We start from the raw sequence: 18,333 nt of genomic DNA on the forward strand, positions 1-18,333 counted from the left end.
CATTTCAAATCTGGCTAACTTCAGACCAATATCTAACCTCCCATTCCTGGCTAAACTCATGGAAAGAGTAGTTAACCTGCAGCTTATAGATCTCTTGAAAATCATAACCTCCTATACTCATCTCAATTTGGTTTCCGGAAATTCTTCAATAAGGAAACCCTTTTATTATCCCTAACTGATACCCTCCTCAAAAGTCTGGACAAAGGCCAGTCATTTATCCTCGCCATGCTGGACATCTCCTCAGCGTTTGACACTGTCAGTCACAACATCCTAATTGATCGCCTCTCAGACATAGGCATATCAGGAACAGCCCTGAGCTGGTTTACATCCTTCCTACACAATCGTAGTTACAAAGTTAAAATTGGTAACCATGAATCGAACCCCATTAAACTAATACATGGCGTTCCACAAGGATCATCCCTCTCCTTTAACCTCTTCAATATCTACCTTTTGCCCTTATGCCAACTCCTTGCTGACTTTGGCCTTATTCACTTTATCTACGCTGATGATGTACAGATACTCATCCCTGTTACGGATTCAGTGCCTAACGCTCTCAAAACTTGGAACAACTGCCTCTCATCAATCAACTCCCTCCTCACTAACCTTAAGCTAGCCTTAAACACATAAAAAACGGAGCTCCTTTTCATCTCGCCAGCTCGTCTCAATACTCCCCCCCCCCCCCCCCCCCCCAGTACACCCTTTCTCTTTCTCCCAACATGTCAGAGATTTAGGCGTCATTCTTGATAACCATCTTAGTTAACAAAAACACATCAACACAACCAAAGACTGTTTTTACAAATTGCAGGTACTAAAGAAATTAAGACCATTACTTCATCACAACGATTTCCGGACCGTCCTCCAATCCACCCTTTTTACTACTGCAACTCTCTTCTCCTGGGCCTTCCAGCAGTGTCAATCAAACCTCTCCAAATGCTGCAAAATGCAGCAGCAAGAATTCTAACAAATTCACTCAGATCAGTCCACATGACCCCCTATTCTTAAAGCCCTCCATTGGCTCCCGATACCATCCAGAATCCTCTACAAGAGACTTTCAATCATCCATAAAACCCTGCACAACCAAAATATTCATTGGCTTAATGACTCCCTCCAATATCACACCTCTAACAGACCCTCTAGATCAGCCTACAAAGGATCCTTAACTACAGCCGTACACAAACCCACCCAACTCAGATCCACCAAAGATTGTGCCCTCTCCCTAGCCGGACCAACAATCTGGAACTCAGTGCCGGCTGAACTTCGCCAGGAACACTGCTCAGCAACCTTAAAAAAAACAAAACTAAAAACTTGGCTGTTCAAACATGCATACACTTGAACTCTAGCCCTCCTCCTGGCCACATCCCACCCCCCCCCCCTCCTGAACTCCTCCTCTCCCCCCCAAAATGTACAAGCTACTGTAATATAGTTACTCTTCTCTCCCTCTTAACTTAAACGCTCTTACGTCATCTGACCTTTATTTTCATACACTCCCGAGTTCCTCTATATCCCTTGTTAAATGTAACTGTATTTTCTTCACTCCCAGTTAATGTATTACTCCCCTGTTAAATGTAAACTGATGTGATATGTTTTATGAATGTCGGTATATAAAAATTCTAAATAAATAAATAAATGCTGAAAAACCCTCACCAAATACAGAATAAAGTATAAACAGGAACATGCAGCCAAAATCTGAACTGGAAACCACAACGAGCCAGATAATGTATGCAGCACAATAATGGAAAAATAGAAACATCAAACATAAAAAAAAATAAAATCAAGAAATATAAATCAGTAATAGCAAACTCATACTAATAAAAAGAATAATTTCAAAACAGCTGATGAATAGAACATCCATTAATTAAAAACTCATATATATATTTTTAAACATTTCCCAAGCACCAAAAACATTTTTTTTTACAACAAATAAGAATAAAAAGAACCCAGTTCTCAGTACCTGGGAGATTTTGATTCCAGTCACCATGAAACTGTGGATTAGTTACGGGCAGGGAGGGAGAGGAGACGTACCAACTTTCTCCATTATCATGTGCTGTCCCCCAGGCTAGCCCACGCACATACTTGCTCTCCCCCATGCTTTCCCACAAGAGCACTTGCTCTCTCCCATGTTGGCCCTCACATGTACTTTCTCACGCTCTTTCACTAACTCACTAGCATTCTCTCTCACTTTTTACCCCCTCAGCCACTGAATACTTTTTTAAACGAATGCTTTTAGCTAATGCTGATCAGGAGGAATGCAGGCAGAGCTTCCTGTTGATAATCCTGAAGTGCTGTTTGGAGTGGTAAGAGGAGGGCTGAAAGGCTCTGATGCTGGCAGTGGGGAGTGTAAGGGAGATTATATTTTGTAGGTTGTGGAAGAGTATAGGAAGGGCTGGCAGAAGACAGCAGTGGAAAGACTTCAGCCAGTGGTGAGGCAGCAGTGTGAGAGATCTGGTTGCTTCCTGTTGCGAACGCGGAGGTGCGGTCGCTTGCTCAGAGAGATGTGAGCCCTTGGGCCACAGTATGCCTCAGGGAAGAGCCCCCAAGACACACACCGTGGGAGGTGAGAGTGTTTAGGCACGGTCTGGAGCTGGAACAAGGCTGGACCACGGTCAAGACGTGGAACATCAGGAATTGGAACAAGGCGGCTCAGCCCTCCAATGGACCTGCACGCACCGGTGAGACCCAGCAATGCAATTCTGGTCTCAAGTGTAGCCCTCCGGCCACTTGGTAGCCCTTCCAGACCCACCACTTGGGAACGACGAGTGCGTGAGGCCAGACAGAGGCTGAGGGCAGGAACAAGTTGAGACATAGGACTCGAACTAGGAAACTCAGACGAGGATACGTGGAACTTGGAAGACTGACAAGTTTCAGGATTCTTGGAAGACTGGACGAGGTTTCATGGAACTTGGAAGACTCGGACGAGGATTCAGGGTTCAGGCTGTAGTACAGGGTGAGTTCTGCACCGCAGTGCGCCCTACACAGCTGCGTATGGCTGGTCACGGACCACGCCGAAAGCGAAGCAGACTCCAGGTGAGAAAGTGAAGACTTGGAACCGGGAACATGTCAAAGATTCAGGAGAGGCCTGCACAGAGGCGTGCCCTACACACCCGCCTATGGCTAGTCACTGACCACTCTGAAGCAGAGCAGGTTCTGGCTTGAGTCTTAGGCATGGACAGAGAAGCAGGCACAAGATACTTCGAAGACTGGGAACAGGATTCAAGACTCAGGATTCAAGACTTCGGAACTCTGATTCAGGAACAGACCTCGGAATTAAAAACAAGGAGCCTTCCGAAGACTTGCGCTGCAGACATGAAGACAGGCCTTGTGCCATGAAGCGTCCTACACAGCCCCCCCCATGGGCTGGTCATGGACCACAACTGTGGCATGCCAGGAAGGGTGGACAAGCAGGAAACCTGGAAGCAGGACAAAGTAGCGGAGACGAGGATATCAGGACCAGGACTGGAACAAGGAACATCGGAACATCAGGACACCAAGGAGACAACTAAGGAGCTCCAATGAGGAATAGGACCAGGATCATCAGGCAAAGGAGACCAGGAACATCAAACAAGAAGCCATCAAGACACAGGAAGACCATGATGGACCTTGACCGGAGAGAGAAGCATGGACGATCGTGGATCCGATTCAAAGGCCCCGAGGAGTGAAAGCTGAGCCCTTTTATAGGGCTGGATGAAAGAGCAGACTAATGATGTCATCCTGTGGGGCCTCGGGCTTTTCCCACTGCTGGCCCTTAAAATAATGTGGAGGGGCGTGTGCCCACGCCTAGAGGAGCCTGGGAGGTGAAAGAGACGGGTTGGTGGTGTCTCTGCCACATGAAGGAGGCAGTCAGCAGTGGCACCAGGGCTGCGAAGATGAAGACTGCGGCGACTCCTGCCTTGAAGCTGAGGCGTCCCGGTGGCGGTACTAGGGCCGCGAAGGTGAGAAACGTTAACAGCACTCCCGGCCATGGAGCTTGGCATCTGTGGCGACCGGGCCGCAATAAAGCAGCAGCTGAGGTTGCGTCGGGCCAGGGTAAGTGAGAGGCTGCTCGTGGGATGGACTCCGCAAGCAGGTTTGTAACAGCACCCTCTCCTGAAAACCCTCTCTTCCGTCTCTTCAGTATGGGTGAAGACAAGAAGGCATATCTCTATACGAGCTGGGGAACTTGGGAGTCAAAACACAAAATCTCCAAATGCTTGGAAGGAGCTGAAGCGATGAGGTGAAGCAACATACTGAAGACATGACAGACACAAAAAAAACTCAGGAAAAGGCATGACCCAGGTTGAACTGGAGGCACAGATGAGTGGTAGCATCTTGAAGTGTTAGTCCGGTTCTTGTTTAAGTAAGTCGAGACGGAAGTAAGGAATAAGCAACATCTTCCTGCTGTTAGCAACGGTGAAGATAGAGATTAGGGCATCATTGCTGGATTCTTAGATGTGAGGGTGGTATACCAGGAGAATGTGTAGGCAAACTTGCAGATTACCACTTGCTCTTGGGTAGGCATTGGTACAAGGAGCAACAGGTGGAACTAGGAAGTCTAAACAAACATTGCTCAGAAGGTGGAAAGCTGATCTTGGAGGCATATTTTTATACATCTTGATGATAGATGGCACACGGACGTGAGGTTGACAGGTGGAATGAAGGTCAGGGTTACCAACCCTAGAGTTTTGCAAAGCCAGTGGTAGACTAGAATAGTCCCCTTTTGTAAGATGGAGGGAATTGCACTTTAGGTACAATCCGCATATTAACACAGGCTCCCATATGACAGTAAATTGTTCCTTGAAGGAGCTGGGTAGTTGATAGACATAAATACTCAACTTTACACAGGAAATTGTCTCCTATAAGGGGTCTCCCAGAATGGCTTGGTAGGTGTAAAATCCCTCAGGCTCAGATCAGACGAGCCACTTCAAGGTGGGTGATGAGGCTCAAGGAGGCAAAGCTTGAAGACTGCAGCGGATTCCAACAAGAGTCTATTGAATGCTCTTTCCCAATCATAGGTGGATTGTAAGAGCAGCTGGTGGCAGAGATCCTTGCAGGGACAGCTTTTAAAAATGGTAGAAAACAACTTGAGAGACTGGCAGATTTTGGTTTCTCTTGAAAAGCAGTCCTCTTCTCCAGGAATGGATCTCCAGGGTATAAGATTGATGGTCAGCTCCCAGAAGTAAAGAGGATACGGAACTCAAGGAGAAGATGGCAGCAACAGTTCGCAATGGATCCAAGGGTAGCGATGTTGAATCCCAAGTAAAGGGAAGACATAGTGTCCTCAGACTGATTGTAATGGGTCCTTCCAGGAGGATTTGCAGCAGAAGAACCATGCAGGCCCATCAGGCGAGACAAAAGGTGGCAATCACAGCCCTTAGCCTGGCAGTAGAAACATCGCTGGGGAGCAGATGAGATGAACAAATCAAGATCTCCCAATCCTGATTCCTCCAACTCAGCCTGTGTGAAGGACACTGGAGGATGATGACTGTGAACTCTGGATTCAGGACAACTCGCCATGTTGGTATAATGAAGGAACAACAAGATGACATCTTAGGAACTTGGAATGGGATTAGAGGCTGGAAATCCAACTTGCACAGAGCAAAAACAGGATCGTAGTTGTAAACAGTCCCTAAGGCGAGAGCCAGAGTTGTGTGAAGCGGGGACTGAACTCAAACTGGTGAGACAGAGCCAGGCCTAGGGTGCAGGCACCTTCTGCAGGTCATTCAAACCCAAAGACCTGGAGTTGCTATGGAATCTGTAGCTTACGAGGGTGCTCAGCAGAAGAACAAAGACTGAAATGACTGCAAGTGTTGAAACCTGGATGCAGGAACCTTTTGCAGGTCGTATGGAACCCAGGAAGAAGTACAAGCATCTCTGTGGCTTGAACAGAGATGGTCCCTGGAACAGTTGCAGGCTCCTCCTGCAGGTCGAGAGAGGTTCCAGGACCGGACTGGACTTTGAAGTGGATCTGGATGCAGGCGCCTCCTGCAGATCGTGAGAAAAATCCAGACACCAAAAAGAAGAGAGAGAAAAAAAATTTCTTGACTGAAGTAGGAATCAAGAGTCCAGGAAAACTTGGGCAAAAAATTCTTTGCAAAAGACAAGGGATCAAGGAGTCCAGGAAAACTTGAGCCCGTCACAGGCACACGCTCACCGAGCTCATGGCCTTCGAATCAAGTTGCGAACGCGGAGGTGCGGTCGCTTGCTCAGAGAAATGTGAGCCCTTGGGGCCACGGTGGAGCTCAGGGAGGAGCCCCCAAGACACACCATGGGAGGTGAGTGTTCAGACACGGGCTGGAGCTGGATCAAGGCTGGACCACGGTCAAGACGTTGAAGATCAGGAACTGGAACAAGGCAGTCTCATCCCTCCACTGCACCTGCACGCACCGGTGAGACCCAGCAACGCAGTGCTGGTCTCAAGAGTAGCCCACCGGCCACTCTGTAGCCCTTTTGGATCTGCCGCTTGGGAACGATGAATGAGTGAGGCCAGATGGAGGGCAGAGGGCAGGAATAAGACGGGACATGGAACTCAGGAACTTGGAAGACTCAGGGTTTCGGGATACTTGGAAGACTAAGGCGAGAATTCAGAGTTCAGGCATTAGTACAGAGTGAGTACTGCCGCCCTACATAGCTGCCTATGGCTGGTCACGGACCACGCTGGAGCGGAGCAGGTTCTGGCTTGAGTCTTGGGCATGGCAGAAGCAGGCGCAAGGTACTCTGAAGACCGGGAACAGGATTCAAGACTCAGGATTCAAGACTTTATATATACGTGGAAGACATACAGTTTTAGAACCCATTGAAAAATCCATTGAATACACTTATCAAATTATTAATGCTTATATCTCAACTATTAAGCAACTATCTCAGAATTTGAAATTAACACTTAACATGAATAAAACTGAAGTAATTCTTTTAGAGAGAAAATTGTAGTTTTAATTGTCTTCCCGATTTGATTCTTGACAAAAATGTGAAAATAACCCCTTCTTATTTTGCTCGTGATCTTGGGGTTGTCTTAGACACAGAACTGAACATTGGAAAGCATATTGCAATTAAATTAAAGGAAGGATACTTTAAATTATTAACATTGAGAAGACTTAAGCCATTCTTGGATCACTATGATTACCGGACAGTTCTCCAAGCACTTATTTTTGCAAATCTAGACTATTGCAATACACTTCCGTGGATTGCCTGCCTCAACAATTAGACCATTACAGGTCCTGCAGAATTCGGCAGCTAGAATTCTTACAGGAAAAAAGAAATTCGACCATATTACCCCTGTATTGATTTCTCTTCATTGGCTTCCAATAAATCACCGAATCCATTACAAAACCGCATGTATAATTCATAACCTAATCTATGAAGACAGAACAGAATGGTTGAACTTTTCATTAAAGCTACATGTACCCTGAGAGGAATTTAAGATCTGCTAACAAGGCTTTACTATCTATTCCAACCATAAGATCTGCAAGACTGAGTCAGGTGTGAGAGCGTGCAATATCTGTAGCGGGATCCAAACTGTGGAATACCTTACCAACACATTTGAGACTAATGTCAGATAAAAAGAAATTTAAGGTCGAACTTAAAACCTGGCTTTTTAAGTGCGCGTACACAGAAAATAAACGACAGGCAGTTGTCTAAAAATAGTTCTTTAATGTTTGTTATTAGTTTTAGTAGAGTTTGTTTTAGCACTGTCTTATGAACAAATGTTATCCTGTTTTTACACTGCTTTTTAACAGCTACATTTTCTATTGATGTTCCTTTTTAAATTTTTAGCTGTTATTACTATTTATTGAATATTTTATTGTATTTCCTAAATGTATTTAAACCGTAAACCGTTATGAAGGCCACGGTTAATGTGTCTGTATATAAACAATAAAACCATAAACTTCAGAACTCAGATTCAAGAACAGATCTCGGAATTAAAACAAGGAGCCTTCCGGAGACTTGTGCTGCAGACAAGACAAACCGTGTGCCATGAAGCGCCCTACACAGCCCCCCATGGACTGGTCACAGACCATGACGGTGGCACGCCAGGAAGGGTGGACAAGCAGGAAACCTGGAAGCAGGTCAAAGCACCGGAGACGAGGCCATCAGGACCAGGACTGGAACACGAACATCGGAACTTCAAGACATGGAACATCGGGACACCGAAGGAGCTCCAACGAGGAACAGTTTCAGGAACATCAGGATGAAGGAGATCAGGAACATCAAACAAGAAGCCATCAAGACATAGGAAGACCTCGGTGGACCTTGATCGGAGAGAGAAGCATGGACGACCATGGATCCGATTTGAAGGCCCCAAGGAGTGAAAGCTTGAGCCCTTTTATAGGGCTAGATGAAGGAGTAGACTAATGATGTCAGACGGTGGGGCCTCTGGCTTTTCCTGCCGCTGGCCCTTCAAATAATGTGGAGAAGTACTCACCCGCACCTTGGAGGAGCCTGGGAGGTGGAAGAGACAGCTTTGGCGGCATCCCTGCCACATGAAGGAGGCAGTCAGCAGCAGCACCAGGGCCGTGAAGATGAAGACGGCAGCGGCTCCTGCCGTGAAGCTGAGGCGTCCCGGCGGTGGCACTAGGGCCATGAAGATGAGAAACTTCAGCAGGACTCCCAGCCATGGAGTGTGACGTCAGTGGTGGCTGGCCGTGATAAAGCGGCAGCAGTGATGGTATTGGGCCGTAGTAAGTGAGAGGCTGCTCACGGGATGGGCTCCGTGAGCAGCATCATAACACTTCCCACTGACACGGAAAGTGGTAGAGGCAGAGATAGATGGGAATGGAAATCAGGATGGAGAGTTGTTCGCATAAAACATGAGTTAAGAGCCTATAATTTATGCTCATAAGTTATGTGCACAAGATCAATACCGACCATGCTTTATGCACATAAATCCCAAGGACCCTGACACCATGAACTCGCAAGTCAGCTGCATAGACTAATACTAACCCCTGAAACATTACTCCACATCTGACCAGAAGTTAAATTTCCAGCATTCAAAAAAAATGAGTTTATCCACCCCTCTCTGAATTGGGGAGTAATAGCTAATGCTTTGATTAACATGGGATTTGTATGGCAGCTTGCTAAGCTATAGCACAGAGTAGAGGCGGAGTGAACAGCACACACATATAGGGGAAATCACAAGAAGAAGATGTGCGGCACACAATGTACTGGACACTAATAATATAGCAACCAAATAATTATTTATTTTACATTTGCACACTGGAAAATGTGCAAGGTATTTAATATATAATTTACAGTGTTGTAAGAGCGACAGAGCCCTTATAACACTGTAAATTATATATTAAATACCTTGCACATTTTACAGTGTGCAAATGTAAAATAATATAACAACCAAATAATTATTTATTGTCCAGTACATTGTATGCCGCACATCTTGTTGTGAGCTTGCTAAGCTATGCACACATTTTTACTTGGGTTTGTGCACAGAATTTCATGCTACAAAAATGTGTGCAGAACCATGTCCTGACGTACATACAGCCTATGGCACCTTATTACATTGGGATCAGAGTTCCGTTTTTAGAGCTGCAAGTCAAAAAGAGTTTTTAAATATTAAGCTAAATATATTTGGAAATGGAGGGTTCTCACTTTTTAAGTGATCTGGAGTATGTGATTCTATTTATTGTAGTAAATACTGCAACACTTGCAACTAATATAATAATGGGCTTAGCACCAGGCTAAGTAAAACATTAATATTTCATTGTATACAAATCATTTTGTATGATAGTTAACGTTAATAGAGAAACTAAATGGGAAAGGCATTTTGTTTTGAAACAGGTATATCGTCTTCAAGACCTGGTTAAAAAAAGTGAACAGGGCCTTGACTCGGCAGAAGAGCACATTTCCAATCTCAAGGATTCTCAAGACAGACTTCAGAAAGAACTGGATCTGACAAGAACTAGGCTGCAGGAGATTAGCAATTCTTTGTTTAATGTTCAGGTAATCATATAAATATTCAGACTTTGATTCCAAAGAATGCATATATCTGCTTTTATTTTTAAAAAAGTAAGATTTTGATGTATTAGATACTGCAGTGTTTATGATAATAATGCAAAGGCAAATTCAAAGCCAGTAGGGCTCCAGATACTAGAGTATTCTTTCTTCTCAAAATCTAACTACCCATACTTTTTCTTTTAATGTACTTTTTTTTTTTCTCATTTTCTTCTATCTGGCTTTGATGGCTGTGGTTAGTGCAGTTAGTGTAGCTGTGTTTAAAAAAGGATTGGATAAGTTCTTGGAGGAGAAGTCCATTACCTGCTATTAATTGAGTTGACTTAGAAAATAGCCCCTGCTATTACTAGCAACGGCAACATGGAATAGACTTAGTTTTTGGGTACTTGCCAGGCTCTTATGGCCTGGATTGGCCACTGTTGGAAACAGGATGCTGGGCTTGATGGACCCTTGGTCTGACCCAGTATAGGTATGTTCTTATGGTTATAACAGGGAAACTAGAATTATTGACTGGCAAAGGACTTTAGTTGACTCCCTGGAGGCAGCAGATGGCACCCATTTAGCATGTGCCTGTAAACTATGTCCTGAGTTGTACGACCTTTTCAGTGTTAGATGAAATATGAATGTGCAGCCAGTAGATCAGTGTTACCTAATTTTTGGTCTGACAAGGGACCCCTTTGAATTCTACATTTCTTTGACTGCTTTCATTTTTCCTAGCCCATCAGATAATTTGGTGGTGGTGGTGGTGGTGGCAGATGCCCACTCCCTCTCCTGGGCTTATTAGTAAACTTAGGCACATGCAGGCCGATGTAATATCGGCATGCATTAATTGGGTGCTCATGATTGAGCGCCTGCTCTCTTAATGTGCACTTATGTACTGGGCTCCCAGTTGAATGTTTAAATGGGCCACAGTGGTAAAAAAGAGGTGCTAGGGAACATTGTGCATCCCTAGCGCCTCCACAGCATTGGGCACCAAGGAGAGGTGCTGTCAGCCGGTTAGGAAAATGGACGCTTGATTTTACGAGCATTCGTTTTGCTAACCTGTTTACAGCCACAGGTTAGGAAAACAGATGCTTGTTAATTGAACATTTGTTTTCCTAACCAGCATTGGGGTCACTTCTTTTTTTTTTTTTGCATGGAGGGTAGTAGCTAATAGCCTCAATCGACATGAATTTACATGTGATGAGCACTTAGCTACATGCTGCTTTGGATGCATGCTTTGAATGTGCTGATCCCCTTATTGCATAAGGTGTTTTGGACACGCATCCAAAACACGCGTGCAAGCACATGTAAAGCCATGTGCTCGGCCGAGCGCTCTATACTACATCAGCCTGTTTACATTTTGCTCATGCTGAGAATAGCACAGGTGGAGATTTCACTCAGCAATTTTTTGGTGCTTGTGATGGCACCTGCCTGGAAATATTTGCTACTAATGCTCCATACCTGCAGACAGCTATGAACAGAAACACCACAGACCTTCCATGATTGTACTATTGGAAGTCTTTTCCTGATTGTTTAAGCTTACTTTGGACCTACTTACAGATAAGGATCACTGATAGCTGCTCAGTGATTTCTTCCACTATCTGTGCCAGAAAATACTGAGTGGCCATTTCCTTCTTTCCTTTCACATTTGCCTGGATTTTACTCCCTGCTCCTAACTTTTTGTCCTTCTTTATTATCTTTACCCACTCCTTCCATTTTCATAATCTCCTGCCCTTATTCTCCATTTTAATTAGGCTGTTTGCTCCTGTTTGAATCAGTTGCAAAGAGCAACCATTTACTGTTCTTTTTCTGATCTATTAGGGGTTGACATCTCAAGGAGGGATACCTGTACTAGATCAGAGCCAGCCCATAAAGTAATTTCTGCAGTGAGCAAAAGGCAAGAAGTAATGTGCTTAAATTGTAGGAAGGGAGATTTAAGATAGACATGATGAATTTTCTAACTTAAGTAAAGTCAACCACTGGTGAACTTTTCCATTATTGGAAGTTTTAAATTCTCTTCTGTTCTTGCATATGGTGATATATTTGGGTGCTAAATATCATTGTCAGGGTCATCTAGCCATGGAAGGGCTTAAGGATGAAGTGTATATATTTTTGCTATTTTTCCATTGATGGAGTACAGATTACAGTGGTTTACTATAAAGTCCATAGTTCATGGCTGCACTATGGCTTGTCCTTAATTTTCCATTTATGGAGGAGATGTGCATATTGGCCGGTTAAAATTCATGTGGTTGATTGAATGCCAATGTATTCAAAGAATGTCAAAGGTAGGAAAAATCTTGAATTAGGTGTTTGGAACATTCACATGGTTTCATTGTGTTTGCCAGCATTATTCTGAATGTAATGAGATTCTAGGAGTGTGGTAATGTGTTCCAGAATGGGTATTGGGACTTTAGCCATTGGCAAGGCATATTGTTAGGCTATTGATTAATGGGTAGATTGTCATTGGCAAGAAAACATGTAAACATTGTAGCTTCAGTGCTCCAGTTATGATATACATGACATTGTGTGGTTATGTGTCTAGCAGCTTTGTCTGTACACAGGGGCGGATTGTGAGGAAAATAGTGGCCTGGGGGATTTTTCTCCATACTGGCCCATGGGTACCCAATTACACATACAATTTGGTGAGTCACCAAATACAGAATAAAGGGACCATAAAATATACACAGAAATGCACAGACAAACTGAACTGGAAATCACAACAAGTTACACTGTATGTAATGCAGCAATGGAAAAACAGAAAATACCATCATTCCTCATAAAACATCAAACAATAAAATCAAGAACTATAAAACATCAATCACAATAGGAAAATCATACTAAAAATATATATTTCAAAACTGCTGATGAATAGAACCTCCAGTAATTTAACTCATTACAAATTTTTGAAAACTTCCCAAACACCAATAAAATATTTCAAAAACAGCAGACATCAAATAATATTCAATAATTAAAACTAATAAGGATAAAAAATAATCCCCGGTTCTCCATACCTGAGAATTTTTAATTCCAGTCACCTTGAGATGGTCATGAATTCCTTCATCATATGCTCACTCATGCATACACACAGTCTCCCTCTCTCACTGATGTGCTTGCTTGCTCTGACACAGATGCTTACTGACACACATGCTCTCACTTACGGCCTTATGCATGCTTTCACACACATGCTGACTCGTTCACTCTCCCTCACACACATGCTCACTGACACACTCACCCTGTCACACTCACACATGTTCAGTGGCACACAAACTCTGACTCATCTGTCCAGTCACGCTCATACACATGCTCAGACTTATGCATACTCTCACATGCTGTCATTCTCTCCCTTGCACACATGCTCACTGACACACTTGCATTCTAACACTCACACATGCTGATGTACACACCCTCACTGCCTCATACATTCAGACATGCTCACTTATGTTTGCTTTTCTCCCCCTCTGTCTGTGAATAAGTAAAAAAAACATTGGTGGTCAGGGAAAATCCAGGTAGGGCCCAAGAGAGGAGAGTCTGAGTGGGCTTTAGAGCAGTGCTTCTCAACCTTTTTTCTCTTGGGACACACCTGACAGATGGTTCTCACATGCGTGACACATTGAACACATGAGCATCATAGGGCTAAATGTAAAAGTACAGTTTGCATCCAAGGAACCCCCCTGACCCACAATTATGGATGTAAAGCAGAATTACGACATTCCTCTTACAACTCACCTTACAAAAAATGTATTCTGGTTCTAGTGTCATTTCAGTAACAGCAACACAAACTCCAACTACCAAGCTCAATAGCCCTACTTATGAAAAGACAGCAATTTACTACCAATGCATGTCCTCTTGAGAAAACGCAACAAATAAGACTGATACAAACGCTTACATGCTAGTAAAATATCTCATCTCAGTAACAGACACAGAACTGACCTAACATACTCCCAGGATCTGTAGTAATGCACATAAACTAATCCGCACACAGTTACACCTGTATTATGGAATACACTCAAACAGGAGCAACCCTATCTATGGAAAGGCAACACTACAAATATTAAATCAGGCCCTAAAAACCAATACACCTCTTATTAGGAAAACAGAACTAGCAAGCAGCTATAGATCCCCACACAGAAATAATTGTAAAACTATACTAATAAGCAGAATAAATGTTTCAAAACAGCTATGAACAGAATAACATCCAACAATTAACTCATAAAAACTATTAAACATTCTCCAAACACCAATAAAATATTTCAAAAAAGCAGACATCACATAATATTAAATAATTAAAATGGCAGTCAATCAAGAAAAATAAACTTAAAAAGCCACCTTTACTTACCCCCTCCAGCAGCTCTCCTACTCCCCTTTCATGCAGGCCGTGGCACGCAGCAGTAGAAGCTAAGCTCTATACTCATGGTCCTCTTCCTTAGTACCCATGTGTCTCACACACACACCATACCAGTCATGCCCCCATGACCAGTTTCTGTCTCACACACCAATCATCTCCCAAACGGTCTTTGACACACACACACACACACCAGTCACCTTCCTGAACAATTTCTCTCATGCCATACACACACACACAGACGTCCCACTCCTGTGTTCTACTTACATATATGGGCTTCTCTCATAATCACTTTCTCTGTCTCACACACACACTCACCAGTCTCTCACTCCCATGCTTGTTCTCTCCACATGCTCAGGCTTCTCATTCCCATAATCACTTTCTTTCTCTCTCTCTCACACACACACACACCAGTTACCTGACCTCTCTCATGCATACACACACACACACAGGTTTCTCACTCCCATGTTCTATCTTACATATACAGGCTTCTCACTCCCATGCTGTGTCTCACACACCCCCAGGTTACTTACTCCTATGCTAGCTCTCGCCACATGCACAGGCTTCTCATTCCCATAATCACTTTCTTTCTCTCACACACATACCGGTTTCTGTCTCTCACACACCAATCATCTCCTGACCAGTTTTTCTCTTACACACACACACACTCCAGTCATCTCCCTGACCAGTCGCTTCCATTGTCTCTCCTATATACACACACACACATCACCTCTCTGACCTGTTTCTCTCAATCACATGCATGCTCTCTCACACACTTTACATAGATGATTTCAATCAAATGCTCTCACTCACAGTTACACATGCACACTCTCAATGACACATACATTCTCTCACTTACAGACACGCTGGCTGGCTGTCTCTCTCTCTCATTTCCTGCCCCCCCCCCCCAAAGCACAAACGGTAGCTGCAGCAGCCTCCTCCTCTAGTTCCTGCATGCCAAGAAAGAAGATTCCTATCGGCCACAGGAGGCTAATTCTGCTGTCTCCTGTGCCAATTTCTGGCTGCTTCTGATTTTGCTCGGGGCCTCCACTATTTTTTCATATGGCATGGCTTTCTTCTTCCCGCAGCCCCCACTGCACGTCACTTCCTGTTCCTGACCAGGGGGGGCAGGTGTGGGAAGAAGAAAAGGCCCAGCTGCAGTTGCCAGCCTCCACCTACACTGCTGTCGTTCCCATGAAATCGGGGCTGGTGCCATGGTGAAAATACAAAAGCAGTACTTAGGCGGATGGCTGCTGCTGGTGGCCGCGAGCAACACCTGTCACGTGATTGGGGTGACGGCCCACCGGGCCATGCCCGAAGCCCCGATAGGCCAATCCGCCCCTGTCTGTACAGACCTACCAGACCAGGTTAAAGCACACTATGTAACCCATTTGCCTATAAGTAAAGAACAGACTGAAGATTCCAAATTATCTCCTTCAACTGCTAAGACAGTTGAATATATAAATAATAAACATATCTTGAAATGTCTGTATTCTATTGCCAAAAGTCTAAAATTAAGATGGGAGACTTAAAATATACAGCACTGAATGAAGAAGTAGACTTAGCATCTTGGAGATCTGGTGGAAGGAGGATAACCAATAGGACAGTGCTATACCAGGGTATAAATTATCACAATGATAGGGGTGGATCAGCTTGGTGGGGGAGAGGGAGTGCTTTGTTAGGGATGGCATAAAGTCCAACAAAATAAAGTTCCTGCAGAAACTAAATGCACAGTAGAATCTTTGAGTGGAAATTCCATGTGTGATGTAGAAAAGTGTAGCGGTGAGGGTATACACCATCCACCTGACCAAATTGAACAGATGGATGATGAAATTAGGAAAGCTAACCAATCTGACAGCACAGTAATAATGGGTGATTTCACTTACCTGAGTATTGACTGGGTAAATGTCGCATCAGGCATGCTAGGGTGATAACATTTCTAGATTAAATAAATGACTGCTTCATGGAGTAGCTGGTCCAGAAACTGATGAGACAGGGAGCAATTTTCTACCTAATTCTTAGTGTAATCCCGGATTTGTTGTGAGAGGTAACGATAGTGGAGCCACTCAGCAGCAGTGATCAGAATGTAATCAAATTTGAATTAATGACTGGAGTTAGGGCATTAAGTAAATCTACTGCTTTAGTATTTAACATTCAAAAGGGAGACTTTGCTAAAATGATGAAAATATTTAGAAAAATTGTAAGAGGTGCAGTTACAAAAGTAGAGTTTTCATTGGGCATGCAATCGTTTAAAAATTTCATCTTGGAAACCCAGGTCAGATGTATTTCATGTGTTAGAAAAGGCCAAAGGCAGACCAAATGACTTCCAGCATGTTTAAAAGGTGAGGTGAAAGATGCTATTTTATCCAAAAGAGCTTCTTTCAAAAATGTAAAAAAAGATTCAACTGAAGAAAATAGGAAAAATCATAAAAATTATAAATATTGGCAAGTTAAATGTAAAATACTGATAAGGCAGGCAAAAAGAAAATTTGAAAAGAAGCTGACTGTAGAGGAAAAAACTCAAAGTAATACATTGTTAAAGAAGCCTGTGAGGGAGTTTGTTGGACTGTTAGTTGATCAATAAATTAAAGGAGCACTTAGAGAAGACAAGGCCATGGCAGAAAAATGAAATTAATTATTTGATTCAGTGTTTACTGAAAAGGATATTGAGGAGATACATGTTCCAGAAACTATATTTACATAAGAACATAAGAAATTGCCATGCTGGGTCAGACCAAGGATCCATCAAGCCCAGCATCCTGTTTCCAACAGAGGCCAAACAAGGCCACAAGAACCTGGCAATTACCAAAACACTAAGAAGATCCCATGCTACTGATGCAATTAATAGCAGTGGCTATTCCCTAAGTAAACTTGATTAATAGCCATTAATGGACCCTTTTCCACTGAGAAAATTGACCATTTAATCCTACTCTCTGTTTCCTGTCTTTTAGCTAGTTTGTAATCCATGAAAGGTTAAAACCCTTATGGCATACAGTGTGTGGACTCACAAAGAGCACAAAGGTCCATTATCTGCTTTTAATCAAGTTTACTTAGGTAATAGCCACTACTATTAATTGCATCAGTAGCATGGGATCTTCTTGGTGTTTGGGTACTTGCCAGGTTCTTGTGGCCTGGTTTGGCTTCTGTTGGAAACAGGATGCTGGGCTTGATGGACCCTTGGTCTGACCCAGCATGGCAATTTCTTATATTCTTATATCATAGAATATATAGAAAGGCATGGTTTAATGGGACACAGCCAACATGGATTTATATATGGGAAGTCTTGCCTCATCAATCTGATATAATATATCATCAATCTGATATATTATGTGGATAATGTCCAGTGGTTATGGTGTATTTAGATCTTCAGAAGATGTTAAAGTTCCCCATGAGAGACTCCTAAGAGAAATAAAAAGTAATGGAATAGGAGGCAATGTCCTATTGTGGATTACAAACTGGTTAAAAGATAGGAAAGCGAGATTAGAAATATATAGTCAGTTTTCTCATGGAATAAAGGTAAACAGTGGAATGCCTCAGGAATCTGTACTCAGACTGGTGTTTTTTAATATCAAATTAGCAGATGACACAAAATTATTGCAAGTAGTGAAATCACAAGTAGATTGTGAAAAATTTCAGGAAGACCTTGCAAGACTGAGAGATTGGACTTCCAAATATCAAATGAAATTAAATGTGTCAAATGCAAAGTGATGCACATAGTGAAAAGTAACCCACTTTGTAGTTACATGACTTTAGGTTCCATATTAGGAATTACAACCCAGAAAAAGAATCTGAGCATCATTGTGGACAATACTTTGAAATACTCAACTCAGTGTGCAGTGGCAATCAAAAAAACAAACAGTGTTAGGGGAATTATTAGGAAAGGAATGGAGAATAAAATGGAGAATGTCATAATACCTCTGTCATTTCATGGTGAGATTGTACCTAAAGTACTATGTGGAATTCTGGTCGCTGCATCTCAAAAAAAATATATAGCTGCATGGAAAAGGTACAGAGAGGAGCGGGCAAAATGATAAAGGGGATGGAACGGCTCCCCTATGAGGAAATGGCTAACG

The 18,333-nt window shown here is 43.2% G+C and overlaps 1 protein-coding gene across 1 annotated transcript in view; it reads left to right on the forward strand.

Annotated features, from left to right (window-relative positions):
* FAM184A (family with sequence similarity 184 member A) overlaps window positions 1-18,333 on the forward strand; it is a 474,419-nt gene that overhangs the window by 257,629 nt on the left and 198,457 nt on the right. Inside the window, 1 exon segment of the mRNA XM_029596418.1 lies at window positions 9,763-9,924. Within this exon segment, the coding sequence (XP_029452278.1) occupies window positions 9,763-9,924 (162 nt within the window).

Source organism: Rhinatrema bivittatum, chromosome 3 (genome assembly GCF_901001135.1).
Source record: "Rhinatrema bivittatum chromosome 3, aRhiBiv1.1, whole genome shotgun sequence".
Classification (NCBI taxonomy): Eukaryota; Metazoa; Chordata; class Amphibia; order Gymnophiona; family Rhinatrematidae; genus Rhinatrema; species Rhinatrema bivittatum.